Here is an 18,436-nt window from a genome sequence, read left to right as displayed (position 1 = left end):
TATAAAGTCCTGCCATATCCATCTGTCGGGTGGTTTTCTGGTCAATTAAATTTAAACCTTCAATTCAGTCACTTTCTTCTCTCTCGTAGAAGTGCAAGCAACCGGATCGATGCATTTGCAAGAAGCGATATCAAACAAAGGTTTGCTGGCGAACTCCTGGAATTCTGCAACTTTGGAAGGAAAAAAAAAAAAAAAAAGTTGTCCTTGAACTTTTGCAGCTGACGGACCTTTTTTTTGATAATAAAAAATCAACACTATAACCCGTTGCTCGCTCAAAATAGCTGCACCGCTGATTGATGCATTTTCCCAAATTTGAATTACTTTCCTTGCCATTGAATGAGCTAGCACCTTAGCAGAGTGGTCCTTCTGAGATGCTGCTTCCCATATCATGTTTTCTCTTTCCGACAAGAATTGCGATTGTTGGAAGCTGATTAAAAGTGAATTCCACAGGGGATCCAATGACATTATGGACAAAGTTCCTTACATTCAAACGTGACTTCTTTTTAGGTGATATCTTTACGGACACTTGATAGTTATTCACCGAAAACAATTTTGAACAGTTAGACACTTGTCAACGCAAGACCTCAATAAACTTCCCGCACCACTGGAATGACGAATTGACACATTCAATGACTGCCGACAAGCACAAGTAGGACGCAATCCTTCAAAAACGCATACAAATGCACACGTATTTTCACTTAAACACAATCAACAACGTAAACAGTTTCCACATCAAACACCATTTTTTCTGTCTACAAAGCAACACAAAATTACTCCTAATCTCATCTTCAGACACACTAACAAGGAGTCAATTTTTTCCTTTTCTCTCGATGCTACTCCACTATTAATTTTACGACAAACTAGCTTTTTGGCGACTTCGTTCTATGCAGTGCAGGTGTATTATTGAAAGGAGTCGATAATACACCTTCTACAAAAATAATTACTTGTTATTTTTTTTGTGCTATGAACATAAGCTGGACAACTACCGGTATGTGTCTTATTTGATAACATTCAATCTACTGTAAAGTCTGTCTTTTTAACCTTGATTGCCCCATTTTTTACCTAATTAGCTGTTTATAAGAGACGAAAACTCGATTTTTTTTTTTTTTTTTTTTTTTTTTTTTTTTTTTTTTTTTTTTTTTTTTTACAAAACACTGAATAAAATATATTTTTGGGGGTTTTGTCCCAATTTTAAGAAGCCGGTAGCACCTGAAGGACTTGACCGATCAAGCTGAATTTTTTTCACGTAAAATATGTACATTTCTGCCGAAAATAACTACTAAGGGTAAAATGTTTTCGTAAAAGTAAATATGTATAATATGCTTTTTAAAAAATGTATTTCTTAACAGATTTTTGAAACTTTAGGCCGTTAGTGGCACCTAAAGAAATTAACTAATCGGCCTGCGATTTTCTATATGACATATAGAGACCATTTCGCAAAAAAATTTCGCTAAGGGTAAGCTGATTTCAAAAAAAGTGGAAATTCGATGCACCCTAATATACATACCTCAAAAGGACCAAAAACAAAAGCAAGTAGGAGTATCGTTTATATATGGCAAAATTCACGTGAAGCTACTCAATTTCCCAACTACATACAATAATATTGAACTTTACGAAAGGGCTCAGCTCGCGTCGAAAATATAGCCAGATTATATCTTCTGTGTTCATTCCACTGCTTTTGGGAGCTCTATTCAGGAAAAAAAAGTAATTCTACAGGAAGGTCGATTATTAAAGCATTTTCTTTAGTTTTTGGGTATAAAACTTGGGATATTTTTTTTCTTATGTATTTTACTAGTTGAAATGCTTGTCTCAAGAAATGAAAATATTTATGGAAAATACTTGAAAGGTATATTTACATCCCCTCGTATCTTCACTATATGCATTTCAATTGAAGTGAAATGAGAAAAACTGAGGTTGACCCAAGTGTTAACTATGTTCAAAAATTCATTTTAAACGGTTCAACTGTTTTCTCAGTTTGGCTATTTTATGAATACGAAATGGTAAGTTAAAATATAAAAATTGTCCACAGTCTCAGTTTAGAAGCGGAATTTTTCGAAAGTGCTGGGTCACGTGTCAACTTCTTAACAATGAGTTTATATACTAAGTTTCAACTGTCAAACTTGATACTCTCTTCGAGTGTTCCGAGTACAATTTTTTGTCTACAAATCTAAATCATCACTGAAATTTTGTTAACCTTCAGTGTATATCCACACGTTGAGCAACTGATTTTGGTAGCCTCGGTAGTACTTTTGGCGTGGTGAAACAAAAACCGTATGCAGTGACATAGATGATGCTCTTCAGCTTCAAAGTCTGTCATCTTCGAATCAGTAATGTGAAATTAAAACTTTTTTTTTTTAAGTACTAAAGAATGTCTATATTTTGTAACTAGAATAATGGTATTTAACTTACTAACGTTCGTTTCACTTACATGGCAACAACCAGCTAAAGTCAATTCTTTATAAAATAATTGATTACTTTCTGGTACCCTTAAATGTGGACAAGACGAAGTAACAGGTAAATTATTTTGAAAAGTTTGTTAGCATGCAAGTTTACTGTCTATATTGCAGTAGTGTAAATGTTTAATTCTCTCTTTACATTAGATAGGTATGCTATATGTACCTAAGTAATATAGCAATATTACCGCCACATTAAATTATAGAATCCTTTAATACACTTCTACTGTTGTCCACACACAGAAAGTAAACATTATACAATCATTTGATAACTATATGAACTCCGCCAAAGATATAATACCACCACAAACCATTATTTAATGAATGTGTATAATCACTTTAACTACTTTTGAAAATATCGCATTTAAACCCAATCTAGCATCAAATACAAACTCTTTTCCTTCCTTCATTACGAATCAATTTTCCTCCTTCCTTACGAAATAATTGTGTTACATTGTGTTATTTGTAGTACCAAATTGTCAGTAACATCTAAGCAGGTATATTTTTTGTGAGTTTACAGAATGAATTGTATTTATCCATCCATTGCTCAGTGTCGTAGAAATTTCTGCTGCCAATATGCTCTGCATCCCCTGACGAAATAATATCGTTTGCACTGTCAGGAGATGTAGAGCGCGTTTGCAGTAGCAATTTTTAAGCCGCTGATCAAGACAGGGCAAATAAAAAAAATTAAAAAAAAAAAAAAAAAAGTAAGGTTTCTAAAGAGAGAATACTGCTAAGAGAAAATACATATATGTAGAGGACAGTGTCATGATTTGAAGGCATTTAAAATATTTTTTGCAGAATGCTGAAATTGAAAATTTTACTTTATTTTGCCGCTTGAGTACATTGTTAAACCCAGCAAATTATCCCATAATAAAATGTTATATTGAAGATTGAGCTTACACGTGTGAAACATATACTCCTATATGTAAAATAGTAATACTTTAGCAAATTTTGACTAGTTTTTTATGTCTGGTGGAAAATATATACTCAGGAATATTGGTAGAACTCTTCTTAATTTACTACATATACATTTTATTTGGCTCATCCTAACTAAATTTTTTATCAATAAAATCTTTCGTAGTTTTGCGATTATTTTTTTCTCTTAATGTTAGCGTTTATGTCAAAGAAAATACGTTAACTATTATTATTATTTGTTTGTTTATTTATTTGCAATAAATTAGCATTAAACCACGTGATTGATTTTTCTAGAGTCGATGCATTAAAAATATCATGTCGATATGTCAGCTGTAAATGTTATCTGTCCTAGTTCGAGTTTTAAGATTATTAAACAGTTTTTAGCGTATTCGTGTCCATTTATCGAGTATTTAATGCTATAATTTTTTTGTCGTAATAATATATTATTTAACTACGTTATTGACAGGAAAATATATCATATTTGAAATTCAAACTCACTATAATAATTACTTAGAACTTTTCTAAGATGTACGATAGATTGATAAACGCAATGACAAAATCAAATGCTTTTTGTTCGTACAGTGAAACCTCTGAATAATGGACACCAATGGGACATGAATTTTTGTCCGTTACAGAGAGGTTACAGAAATTTAATTTCTCACAACAGTAACTGTATGCAGTTATTGTATATGAGCGTAAATATGTAAAATTCAATATGAAAATATTCTATTTAGTACATATTTGAATTACTGGGAGGGTTGAAGGAGAAATTCATTTTTGTTAAATAATGTTATTGCTGGGGGATATGTTAATATATTCGTATACTACAAAAGATGATGTATGTATGGTAATTTTCTTAACTACATGTCATCACCGTGTAAAAATCCATTAATTCATATAGACCCTACCGCGTATACCGCATATCAACTGATGAAGAATAATATACCAAAGATGTTTGGATATATTTTCCTACATGGAGGGGGGGGGAGGAGCGGGAGGGAAAGGAATTATCAAATAATAATCATTTCAAATTCAGCTTCAAGTTGTTCTGTTTGATGGTTCACCACGTCTAGACTAATGATATATACACTTGTGGGGGAAAGACTTTTCTGTCTAGTGTAATATATCGCAGAACTGAGAATAATTCCTGTCCGTTATGAAGAGGTTATTGAAACGTTTAGGGAAGAAAAGGACTGTCTGCGTCCGTGGGAGGTTTCACTGTATTTGTTTTTCGAAGGCTTCGAATTATTTCGTACATCGTCATATAGAATTTGCTAATCTTATTAACAAAAGAGTTGAACTTTGTAGAGTTCTGTAGTCATATGTACAGTACGTTTCATAGGTAGTGCTTCAAGTTGCATATCAAAGTATTTACTTAAACTCAGGAACGCGTCTAAATATTTATTAATGCCGAGGAAAGAGAAGTTGCTGACGAAGGTGGAAATTCCGATTGAAAATTCTGGCTTTAATAAATATGTAGACATATTCCCAGTTTAGATTAATAGTTATAGTCATGCGTCACGTTAGTTCTTCTAGTAATCATTTACTGACCCTCTTCAAACATTGTATAATAATTGCTTAAAGCTCGTAGAAAGTATGGTGGCGGAGCACGATGGCTCAGTGGTGAAGAGCTTACCTCTGGTGCATGTGGTCCCTGGTTTGATCTCCAGCCAAGTAAATTTGTGGTGGACAACATCGTATTCGTGGGTTTTCTCTGATACTCCCGTTTCCTCCCACTTTCTTATTCCACCAATTCTTCCATCGTCGTTTCTCTTAATCATAGTCTCCCTTAGCCTAAATGGTATAACCGTGGGACGTTAAACTGCAATATTTCATTTTAATTTATATTATTATTAAGAAAAAAACATAAACAAGCATGTTACGATGTCGTGGGTGTTCAGTAATGTGTGCCATCAGCAGGGTTTGAAAAAACCCAGCCCACCTGGGGCCATATGGGTTTTTTCGGGTTTAAGTGAGTTTTTTCGAAATATTACAATTGGGGTAAAAGTGTTAAAATGTGATTTTTATTTCAAGTGTTAAAATGTGATTTTTATGGTCATTGTCACATGAAATGAAATCTTTTGAGTTTTACGTGCCGATTAGGCTAAAGGAGACGGTAATGATGAGTAATGAATGAAATGGGGAATGAAGAAAGTGGGAGGAAACGGGAGAACCCCGAGGAAACCCATGCACACGGTGTTTGTCCACCACAAACACTTGGCGGGGACTGGGATCGAACCCGGGACCCCAATCACCAGAGGTGAACGCTTTACCACTGAGCCACCGCGGCCCTGGTCATTGTTACAATTTGTAACAATTTTCTGTTTACTGCTGTTTTGAAAATGGCCGCCAGTTTGAAATTTTACATTGGATCGCCAAGAAAATCTATACAGCAAATTTAGAATGTCTCGTGCTTCTATTGTGAAATTTTTAACTTAAAAGACCGAAAATTGCGCTTTGTAGCGTCGATACCCGCTATTTTGAAAAGGGCCGCAATTTTGAAATTTTATGTTAGTATGCCGCCTAAATATATATACAACTAATTAAAGATGTCTCGAGCTTCTTCTTTGAAAATTTCAACTTAAAAGATCGAAAATTGCGCTTTCTAGCGTCGATACCCCCTGTTTTGAAAAAGGCCGCAATTTTGAAATTTTATGTTGGTATGCCGCCAAAATCTTCACAGGAAATTTACTGTGTCTCGTGCTTGTACCCTGAAAATGTAAACTTAAAAAAACCGAAAGTTGTACCCTGTAGTGCAGGCATGTGCAAGCTGAAATAGCCCAATCAGAAATGACTTACTGGCCTTGAAGGCCGAACGAGACACTGTGTAACATTTTCACAGGAATTGACGAGCCATATTCAGTGGAGAAGCTCATTCATCGTACACTAACATCACAGGAGCACAAAAAAATGTCCTAACAGTAACAAAAATATTCACTGACGAAAAGCAGAAAAAATCTATCATAATTTTAGTGGGAGACTTGATCTTTCATGTTCTGAATCAATCTGAATGAGTTTTACACTGCGCGATAGAGGTTTGGAAAAATTTTCGGCACAGTTTAAGAAATTACGTAATAAATGCATTTTCAATAACGTATCGGGCGGGCCAGATGGAAGGGTCCAATAGGCCGAACTCAGCCCGTGATCCTGTTGTTGCACATGGCTGCTGTAGTGTGTGTGGTACAGGCAAACAAACGAACAAATGTAGATCGAATCATCCCAGGAGTCTCAGTAACGTTCGCCAAATATGAATACCAAATATATTAATTTACAACAAAACATATAATTCATGTTTTATGAAATAAATGTTTCAAAATATCTTATATAAAATAAATATTTTCCAGCGTAAAATAAATGGTTTTATTGTTGAAGTTCACTTCCGATACTTTGTGCATTCAATTACAGGAATTTCCCGATCGCTTGCTGCAAGACGGGTCTTTCCCGAAAATTAATTTAAAACAATTAACAAACATATAATTTATATTTTATAAAGTAAATGTTTCAAAATGTCTTAAATGAAATTAAATATCTTTCAGCGTAAAATAAGTAGTTCTATTGTTGAAGTATTCACTTCCGATACTTTATGCGTTCAATTGCGGGGTTTTCCCGAAAATGTAGCTGTATTTACTGTACATCGAAACTTCCACTAGTACGGAAGTTTGAATTCGGCACTTGAAGTAGCAAGCTTTACGTAGTCCTCGGAACTCCGAGCATTAGCATCTTAAATTTGACAAGAATTTTACACTGTTGCTGATGTTGATTCTAAAGAATGCTTATTTGAAGAGTAGAAACAAATGACTGAACTATACTGTTGTTGTTGGAAAACTAAATTTTTCTGAAGAATACTTGTTACCATCAAAAGGAAGGAATAATTCTAATAGTTTTACTAATGTATTTACATTTATTGGTAGTACCGGCACCTATGGCCTTAAACTTGTCAAATGTATGATGGATAACATCCCTCGGCGACGCCGAGTCGGCGAGCACATTATTCACAGAAAGTTTTTTCTAAAATATAAAATTGCATATTTTATTTCAAATATGCTATAAGCATAATCCATATATTAATTTGTTTATAATTATCTCAAGCTAAGGCAGTTTTTTATTTATTTATTTATTTATTTATTTATTTATTTATTTATTTATTTATTTATTTATTTATTTATTTATTCAGTCTATTCAGAACTTTAAAGGTCTTATGTTGAATGTTGTTGTATACGTTAAACGTTAAAGTGTCTAATTCGCTCAAGGAAAGTCCAAAATGTAATAATCATTTTCAATATGATCACCTTCGTTGTACCAATAATATACTAACATGCTCAAAAACCCAGGTGGGTTTTAAGGTGTTTTTTTTTTTAGGTGGGTCCAACCCGAAAAAAAACGGGTTTCTTCGGACTGGGCCCACTGGTCATCAGTCAAAAGAGATTGGTAATTACTGGATTAACTAACGGACGCTCACTTATTATGTGCCCTGGGGAACCTAATTGGAATGTTATATTGCTATTATAATTTCTGCAACCAATCCTTTTCCCTTCAACTGCTAAACACTGATAAAGATCAACGATTTCACAAATCTTTTTACATTTTATTGAACTTACGCCTTTTTCCACACAAAACTCTTAAGTCAGAAATAAGTTATTAAAATTTTAGTAATCACTACACATACTCTCTCTCAATTTAGCAGTACTAATACGAAAACAATCTACGATGTTACTACTTACACGTGTTTCACAGAACGGAAAATGCTTCACTTTTCTCCTTTCTCTTTTTCTCCTTCTTCTTTAACCCATAGATAAATGCATTAACTTGTACAAAAAATGGTGTTTCCTATACAATTTAAAGTTACATAGATGTGCGTTTTTGAATGAAGGTGTTTATAACTAAATTCCAATTCTTTTTGAAGTTTTCTTTGTCCAAATTTAACGTTCGGTGTTTTGTTCTAAAGTCACTACAGGATTTATTGTATTTTAATTTGTATGTAATTTCTCTTCCAGGAGCAAGTCGTTTATGACACTTTAAGTGAGATGGTTTCTTCCCGTTCCAAACAAACGAAGTGGCTATCAGTTGGATGGACCTAAAAATGAATATGAAAGGCAGCATTTTAGCTGCAAAGAATGGAATTTAAGACTGAACCCTTTGAAAACTACTACGATGTATTTGAAGAAATTGGAACGTAAGTATGAAAATAATAATAAGCTATCTTATTGAATACTGTGATGAAGCGACCATTTGTTTGTAAGTAAACCTTTTTGTTTGTTTGTTTGTTCGCTATGTGCAAATGTTTCAAACAAGTCATAATAATTAATTGAAAAGAATAATATAAGTCATTTGATAAGTACTAAAACCCTAAAATTAAATATGGATCAAGAGAATTTAATTTTTTTTTTTTTTTTAAGACATTTTTAACAATTAACTTTCGGTACACACATTTCACATATCTTAGCAAGATTGCTTTCATATTTTGAATCCATTACAAAAGGCAACACAGCGAAGAAACAATTACATAGGAAGATTTAGTTCTCGACTTTGGTTAGAAACCCGTACTAGATTCACATTTTAAAAGTAACCAGTTGAGAATGCTCCAAGGGCATGGCCAGAACGAACTTTAAAAAGAATGGGGAGAAAGAGCGGGAAGGAATAACTCTGATTGTTCCTACATGTAAAAGTAAATCTTCTTATCCGCGCCTTCTTTCTCGCAAAAATTCACAAAATATTATCTCTCTATGACTTACAGTTCCCGAGATATGGCTCCTTAAATCTCCCGAAATACAAACTTTTTTGGCCAATATCTGGGGAACAGTGGCCAGTTGGCCAGTTGGCCAGTAGCCAGTTGATCAGTGGCCACAAGTTACTATTTGGTACCAAACGGCTCACCATTCTCTGTAAGTATTGATCAACACCAATATGATCTCTCTATGACTTACGGTTCCTGAGATATGGTTCCTTAAATCTCTGGAAATTGGCCATTTTTTTGGCCAATATGTCGGGAACAGTAAGAGTGACGCAAAAAATTTAATCACTTTCTCAGATAGTTTTTGATGCTCTATCGAATGCAGGGCTAAAAGTTGAAAAAATCGCGAATAACAGACAGACACACAAACATAAAGAATTTAGTAATGAACTTTTTAAGTTCGTTGAAAATATAAATGTACGACTTACTTGGTTTAATTGCGTATGTAGGAGTTTTCCTGAACTATTCTGCCACATTTTGTAGCCTTTTTTAACAGGTAAGACAATCAACATGAAGAAAGAATTATTTCATGAAAACATTTAATTTTTAGAGCTAACTTATTCACTCTATGGCCTATGGAACCCAAAGGTTCAATACCGCATTCACAAAAGCTCTTCATCGACTATTCGTAGCCAGCTTGAATCCAGTTTCTAGTATGTATCCCTATTCATGCCGGATCTGTCTTGTTTCCCACCCTAAGGTTTTCTAATTACCTTTATCCGATTGGGTTTCCATTTAAAATTTTGAAAGCGTTTCTACTTTCTTCCGTTCTGGCTACATGACCTGCCCATCTGAGTCTCCTAGACTTGATGGCTGCAGTGTAGAGAGAGGAACATAACATATGCGCCTACCTTAAAGTAGTTTTGCAGATACGAAGGAAATTCCATCTGTAACCGCATCTGTCGTACTTAAAACAGGAATTTTCCCAATGACTGCAAAATCAGTGGTGTTATTCTAATTATTTAACAACCGGTTCTGTGTATATACGAGGTGCTACCAAAAATATCCGAGGATGCCATTGTAAAAATCAGACAACCATACTTACGTTCTAATGTCCTCCGTCACCTTCAAAGTAATATCCTCAGGCATGTATGCAACGATCCCAGCGTTGTTCCCACTTTTGGAAGCACTCCTGGAAGCCCACAGAGTGAAGGGTGTTCAGGACCTGTTGCGATTCCAATTGGATGTCTTCATTGGAGTCAAAACGTCACCCTTTCAACGCGGATTTCATCTTCGGGAATAGGTAGAAGTCGCACGGGCTAGGTCAAGGGAGTAGGGAGGGTGGGGACCGTTGCCATGTTGTTCTTGCCCAGAAATTCCTTCACAACGAGCTAGGTGTGCGCGGACGGTGTGTCTTTCGTTTGCTACATCTCTGGCCGTTTGCACCGAACATCTTCCCTCAGTCTCTTCAAAACCTCGCAGTAAACTTTCCCGTTGACATTCTGACTAGGTGGAACAAACTCCCGTATGCACAATTCCTCGAATGAAAAAAATAAATAAATAAATAATCAGGGTCGACTTGATATTGCTGCGAACGTGTCGAACCGTTTTCGGCCTTAGAGAGGCGTCTTTCATTGTGGTGGTTGCTGCTTAGTTTTTCAGGTCATAACCACAGACCCAAGATTTATCACCTGTAATGACTCTGGAGAAGTTCGAACACTCTCGAACTCTTTGTTGCAGCTCAGTGCAGTCTGAATACTGAGGTTTTCTTGGTCGATGCTGAGAAGGCGAGGGACAAACTTCTCTGCGATTCGTCTCATGTTCAGTTCATCGGATAGAATTCGTTGACGTGTAGTACGACAGTCAAAATCTGTTACACACATCGTGAATTGTCTGCCTTCGCGAATCACATCATGCACTTTCATGATCATTTTCGATGTTGTGCATATTTACGGTCGACTAGAATATTTGTCGTCTTGTACAAATTCGTGTCCTTTGAAACGCTTGAACCACTCAATTATTCTTGCTTAACTCAGTGCACTCTCACCAAATGCCTCTTCCAGCATGCGGTGGGTTTTGGCTGCCGTTTTCTTCAACTTGACACAGAACTTGATTCAAATCCGCCATTTGAAAAATCGTAGAAGCATTCGAACACGTCCTGATACGTACAACTACTACAACTCCAACTGAATGCGCCAGAGATGACGCAACTTTGTGGTGCTGTAGCTAATACATGTACCTCGAGGCATCTAGAAATGTCGTACTGCTACTGATTTTCCTAATAAAAAAGAATTTCGGATATTTTGGCTATATATATATACAGATGGTGATCAGAAAAATGGAAACACCTGAACGAAATTGCAACTTACCAGATTAATATGGTGTCGGGCCACCTTTCGCCTTCAGAACAGCCTTGATGCGACGTGGGATGGAGGCATAGAGGTCGTGAATGGTAGATAGTGGAATTTTACACCATTTCTCGTGCAGGGCATCGGCCAGTTCTCTGAAAGAGGATGGAGGTGGAAATCGTCGCCGGAATCGTGTTTCCAAGAAGGTCCACAGATGTTCAATTATGTTGAGATCTGGAGATTGGGCGGGCCAGGGGAGGGTTGAACTTCATCCCGATGCTCCTCAAACCACGCTGCAACAACGCCAGCTGTGTGAATGGGTGCATTATCATCCTGGAAGATGGCGTCATTGTCCGGGAACAACATCCGGACCATAGGATGCAAGTGGTCTCCTAAAATTGCGACATAATCGTTGGCAGTGATTCGTCCGCTATGTGTGACCACAAGACCCAATGAAAACCATGATATGGCGGCCCACAGCATCACCGAGCCGCCGCCATGTTTCACAGTTGGGCGGAGACACTGCAGATCATAAGCTTCTTTGGGCGTTCTCCACACATAAACACGGACCGTGGTTGGGAATAGGGTGAAGGATGACTCATCCGACCATATCACACGTTTCCAGTCCTCAACGATCCAAGTTGCATGGTCGCGGCACCATTTGCGGCTTGGGAAAGCGTTATGGTCCCTGATGAACGGTTTGGCCCGTGCAACACGACCCCGTAAGTTCATGTCATGTAATTCGCGGCGGACTGATTGTCGAAACAGGATGAGGGAGGTGCTGATTGAGTTCCTCCGTCACTTGCTTCGCAGTGGCACGACGGTTCTGCGTGACAATGCACTTTAATACCCATCGTGACCTGTCACTCATGATTTTCTTCCGCCCACTGTTCCGCTTCCCTGATGTGATTTTCCCGTGTGTTGTGAAGGCCGTCATCACCTTCGACACTGTCCCACGCGACACACCTAACACAGTAGCCACTGCCGTCACACTCACTCCACATAACCGCGCACCAACAATTTGCCCTCCTTGAAAATCTGAGAAGTCTCCCATTTTACACTACCTCCGTCTGCTGCAGCCACTGGACACTGCTGTTCCACTGCGCCTGACGTAGTATGGAGACCGACCTAACACACCACCACCAGCGGTCCGGCGCTGCTGGCGCCACGACACCACTGCCAACCCATACATCTGACGTGTTGCCAACTACAGGTGTTTCCATTTTTCTGATCACCATCTGTATATATATATATATATATATATATATATATATATATACATATATATATATATATATATATATAGAGAGAGAGAGAGAGAGAGAAAATTAAATGAAATCCTTAAGTTTTACGTCCCACGGCTATGCCGGTTAGGCTAAAGGAGACGGTGATGATGAGAGATGAGTGAAGTGGTGGAATGAAGAAAGTGGGAGAAAACGGGAGAACCCCGAGAAAACCCACGAGCACGATGTTTGTCCACCACAAAGTCCACACGGTGCGAGCTGGGATCGAACCAGGGACCCCAAGCACCGGAGGTGAGATCTCTACCACTGAGCCACCGCGCCCCCTAGAGAGTGAGTGAGTAAGAGTAACTGGATAAGTAGATAAATAGATACAACTCTTTTAGTAAACAAAACATAGAAGGTATACAAAAGCAATTTTTTTACTGGATACCACAAGTGAGAAGTAGAGACAGATCTACACAGCATCCTAATACAAGGTGGTGTAACAAAATAGGTACCAGTGCGAATATTTTGGAAACGAATTATCCAAGTTAGATGCTTGTCAGAAAGACCTTAATTCAGCAATGGATCAACAATTGTTGATAATGGTATTGTGCGTTTCAAATATAAATAAGCGTTACCACTACACTCATGTGATCCCAGTTTTTATTCGTGATATTGAGCACTTGAGATTGAGAAATAAACGTTTACCCCTTGTTCTGAGAGATCGTATATTTAACCCTATAGCTGGAAGAATTTCTAAAAACAAAAATAGTTAAACTAAAATTTACTGTTCCTGGGTATAACGGTAAAATTTACTGTTATGTCTGGGTATAACAAACGGTTCTTCGAACTGAAAATATTTTAAAACCGGTTCTAGCGAACCGGCTGAAGAGCACCACTGCGCAAAATCCGTTGAATCATAATAGCTATAGATCACCAAATGTCATACTAATAAGTAGAAACGTTCAGTAAGAGGGACATATCGTTTAATAGCAAGTACACTCATTTTTTGTAAAATATGGCTAGTTTCCTCAATTGTTATATCCATCTCTGTTAGATTACTTCTGTAGATAGCTCATCTGTAGAGGTTTGAAGAAGAAAGCACTAAACCTGAAAATCTGTTAAGTATTTCTTGTACATCAATTAATAAAGAACTGGTAATCTGTAAATAGTGGTTCAATTCCCAGTCAGCCAATATTTTATGTTCTATTCCATTGTATAGAAATCTGGGAAACTTGCGGAAAGTAAATAGAATATCTGATAGGATAATGAGCATGATCTCCAGAAAGGTATAACATTGTTTTGGCTCAAGATATTGTACGAGGGCGATTCAGAAGGTAATGCCTCCAAGCTGATAGCTTTGTTTGTGTTTGACAGATAGCACCTGTATCAATGGATACAGGTATCAGTGGAAAGCTTTCAATATCACCGCAAATAGTGGCATCATTTTTAACATAGTCCCTATTACGGGCAATACACTTGGTTTTTCATGCTGTCGTCGGCAAAGAATTGTGGTGGCTGTTGGTGACACCATTGCCGAACTGCTGTTTCCACCTCCGCGTCACAACTATAGCGTTGGCTCTTAATGTGATCCTTATGTTTGGGGAAGAGCCAAAAGTCGCAGAGCGTAAGATCCGGGCTATAGGCTGGCAGATGGGATAACTTTGCCAGCACATTTGACAAATTTGAATTTTTTGGCGGAGGAGGGGACGTGTGGCGGTACTTCATCAACTGACGCTTCGTTTCCGGATCGTAATGGTATATCCACGACTCGTCGCCGGCGATGAATGTTCCTGGACGCACAACCTTCCGTAGTCAGAAATTCAATCACAGTCCACTGTTTCAACTGGACGTCACCACTAGATGCCATGGATTGCTCCATTACTCTGGAACGAGAAGAGATAGGAAGGTAAAATAAGTGACATTCTACAGTTTAACATCAGTGCATTAATGGTAAACAGTTCAGAATGTTTGCAATACTATTGGCCAAGTAGTGGGCTTGGAGGCATTACTGTCTGAATCATCCTCGTACAATAACAACTAAAATTGAACATCTGCAAGGAAGCTATATGAGATGGTGATGGTGAGATGAATTATAATGAGGGAATGAAGAAAGTGGTAGGAAACGGGAGTACAAACATACACACACACGGCGTTTGTCCATTACGAAGTTCACTTGGCGCGGGCTGGGATCGAACAAGGACTGCACGAGAAGTGAGCACTCAACTACTTTGCCACCACAACTGCATAACGAGTTTTGTGTTCCTTTGGCAATAAACCTTTGGGTTTGCTGAATCATGAAGTTGGTATAGTTGTATGAATATAACTAAATTGGTATTGAGAATATCTCAAAATGTATTAGCTAGTTAAAAAAAAAAAATCTTGCCATATACAATGCCTCACAATTTCTGTTGCTTTCAGGGGCCAATTTGCCATAGTAAAACGCTGTGTTGAGAAATCAACCGGCCAGGAATATGCCGCCAAGTTCATCAGGAAGAGGCGCGTTGCCTCCTCACGGAGAGGAGTCCCCGTGGAAGATATACAGAAAGAAGTTAGCATATTGTCTGAAATGGACCATCCTAATATCATATCACTGCATCAAGTATTTGATAACGGACAATTTGTAATCCTAGTGTTAGAATTGTAAGTACTTAAGATTTATCCTCGGTTTTTCGTAATTTTAATTAAACTCTATTTTTATTGTATTATACAGGCTGAGTCGAAAGTCATGTTACCTAGTGATTTATAGTTTATGTTTAATGTTTAACCTTCAGCATCAATACATGTGTGTAAGCGACGTTTCCAGTTCTCCGGGAGCTTTGACAAAACAGTAAACTTATCTATACATTGCACAGTGTGTTGCTTCAGATGCTGGGTATTTTGAATCTTAACTGAGTCGATTACCATTGTAAATTAGACTACCATTTTAAATCACTTCAAAAGTAAAAATGCATCGGTTCCAGGCTTGCCGAGTGCAAGGTCCTCAAAGGGACCATGGTGAATGGTCCATACGTCAGGAAATTTCTACTTTTCACGGACAATTATTGCAATTGATACCGCTTTAATGAACCAAAGATATGTGACGTGTCTCTTCGTAAGTGAAAGTATATTTTAAAAAAATACGTGTGTCAGTAGAAGAAAATAATATACAAAAGAATAAATATAAAGTCGGCTGTCATTTTCATGATCAGGGTCTTTATGTTGTAAAGATGATAACACGAAAAGAGGATACTAGAAAATTGTCTGTACTTTTCACTGTATTGGGCAGTTATCAAAACTAAAGTCTAATATGTTTTATGACTTTGCACACAATTTTCTTCTACTGTCCATGTCTATTACTTTTATCTGTTGTATTCTTCTTGCATTGTGGCAGTTTCTTTTCAGATTAATACAATGTATGTGAATATATGCATAACATCATATTTCCTGAAGGAAAATACACTATAGTCAGCCCACAATATAGCGCTTTTGATATCCTGCTTCGGGTGCTTGTTCAGCACATCGTTCGTACCATATGTAGGCTTATATCTCACATGCCTTGGTGCTGGAAAAGGGCTAAAAACTTTCTAACAAACAAAATAAAACACATGACGATCAACGGAAAGATATTCGTTGTTACAGAAGTCATTTCAGATTTATGGTAACGAGTTAGATTACTGGGTGGCGTGAACTTGCCCAAGAGTTATTGCAGGTAGTTCGATGTGGGGAAGACTGCTGTTTGTGTCAGTGGTCATGTGACTCAAAGAATGACAGTCTTGTGGGAGGACATTTGTACCCTTTTCGACACTGTTTATAGCCAAATAAGTAAACAGTGTAGGACGAAAAGTTTCCGTCTGTCAAAGGAATCAGCGTTGTGTTGAATCGCAACAAAACGGGCATCCGTGCTATTACTGGGCCTTCCGATAGTGGAGATCGGAGACTGGGCGTATACCCGATGTGGTGCAAAAATACATTCGTTGAGTCACATGAGAACCCACTATCTCAAATAACGCTATCAAGAGCAATAGAAAGTTCCGCCGAAACCGTAAATCGTATAATTGCGCAAGATTTACATTTGATAAGAAGAGCATAAGACCCAAGTTCATATGCTTCGTCGTTCTCTTATAGAGGGGAAGACGAAGAGTTGAAAGCTGTAGGAACACCACCTTGCAGGGAGAGGTGGAAGTTTATAAAGACTGGATGAGTCATGTTTTGGTTGTTTACTATTGCAGTTTATTACCAAACGAATACTTTGGAACCACTATACCGTCATGATATCCCATCTCTGTATGGGAGCAACACATCTCGCGTTGTCATTTGCAAGAAAGGGCGTCTCCAGTTATGGCGGAAGTCAAGGTGGCGGTATATGGAGTGAAATGGGAATTCATGTATAATCTCATTTACAGACTGTAAAATCCCCGGATGTATCCCCATGGATTTTTGTGGATTTCCGTTGTTAAAACAAGTATTGGGTCACCGACATTCGACTGTCTTTGGAAAGTTTGTCAAGAGGAGGGGAACAGACTTGTTCAAACTGTGCTTCAACACAGTCTCCTGCAGTGAAAACACGTATACAGAGCAATAGCTAACAGACAGGCTTGCACATAGAGCACAACCGCTGATGGCGTCACAGTATTTCTTAAGTTGGTAAGGGTGCCAAATTCGTTACCATAAATGTGAAACAGCTTTCTGTATTGTAAAATACACAGTAGTTCCCTCTTTATAATACTCCTTAGCTTATCGCCAATCGCCATAGAATTTGTGGGACACAGGTGCCGGCTAATATTGCACATACCTTCTGTGTAACAGTGTAAGCGTAAAATTTCTGAGAGCTCCGAAATATCCGTACAGCAAATTGAAATGAAATTCTTCCCTAACAGCGTTATAATGGGGTTGACTGTAACTTTATAATTGTGGTATATTTAATAGAGGTGTAATAAGCATGCGGAGATGCGAGGAAAGTAATTTGTTTTTATCTTTCACAGGTTCTCTCTTTTCTCTGTTACACTTCAATATTAGATTTTTTATTAGTAAGTTCTTTAGCATGCTGTTCAGCTAGTTTGATTTATCTTTCCCCATATTTCTCAGCTCTGATTACCTGCATGAACTGTTGTTTGAAGGTGACACCCCCACACTCGTAGTTCAAAATAACAATAAAATATGTTTGTAAGTGTAAACGAGTAAATAAAAATCATATCTACAGGATAAAAGGAAAGAAACTTAATACTGAAGGCCCGTATAACTGTTGTTTTCAAAGTTTGGATGTTTTGTGAATGACATTTAATTCAATACTCGAATGACTAGTGAATAATCTCTGCGGTGTTCGTTTTATTGCTATTCATGTTTTGTTCAACTGTGATAATACATGTATATTCGTACGTGTATTTCGAGTAATAGGATAGAATATAGTCCAAGGTGAATGAGATAAGATGCAGTTCAAGTAAAACAAAAACATCTATATATTAAAACGCTAGGTTTATATGTTTGTGGTCAAGAAAATTTTATATGTTTGTGGCCAACCCTTTCGACAGTGAGTTCTCGGGAACCATAGGCTCTAGAAAGATGACGTTTTTACTGATCGATTGCAAATTTTGTGTAGATTGCACAGTTCTACTGGAATATTTTTAAAAAATGGCCGTTATTTCTTTATTACATTATTAGGGGTACGCTAGAAGTGTTGAATTTTGTAAAGAAATTAAAGCATCGTATCCTATGAGTTATACATTCCAGTACCATACATTTGTATACGGGGTTAGTGCATCTCTCCGGCGTTTGTTTCATAGCCAAATGATAATGAAAAACGAATGATAACGATTTCTCCAGTCTAAGTTGAATCTTTTG

At 37.3% G+C, this 18,436-nt stretch overlaps 1 protein-coding gene across 4 annotated transcripts in view; it reads left to right on the top strand.

Moving 5' to 3' along the window:
• Positions 1-18,436, top strand: part of LOC145676400 (death-associated protein kinase 1-like) — a 397,918-nt gene that overhangs the window by 97,469 nt on the left and 282,013 nt on the right. For all 4 annotated transcript variants that reach the window (XM_081747256.1, XM_081747257.1, XM_081747255.1 and 1 more), the window contains exons 2-3: positions 8,366-8,544; positions 15,038-15,259. In XM_081747256.1, the coding sequence (XP_081603382.1) occupies positions 8,486-8,544; positions 15,038-15,259 (281 nt within the window). In that variant the 5' untranslated portion in view covers positions 8,366-8,485. The remainder of the gene's footprint in view (positions 1-8,365; positions 8,545-15,037; positions 15,260-18,436) is intronic.

Source organism: Thermobia domestica, unplaced genomic scaffold (genome assembly GCF_964235325.1).
Source record: "Thermobia domestica unplaced genomic scaffold, izTheDome1.hap1.1 HAP1_SCAFFOLD_149, whole genome shotgun sequence".
In the NCBI taxonomy this organism is placed as follows: domain Eukaryota; kingdom Metazoa; phylum Arthropoda; class Insecta; order Zygentoma; family Lepismatidae; genus Thermobia; species Thermobia domestica.
Note: the sequence above shows the minus strand (reverse complement) of the source record. Positions and strands in the feature narration are given on the sequence as shown.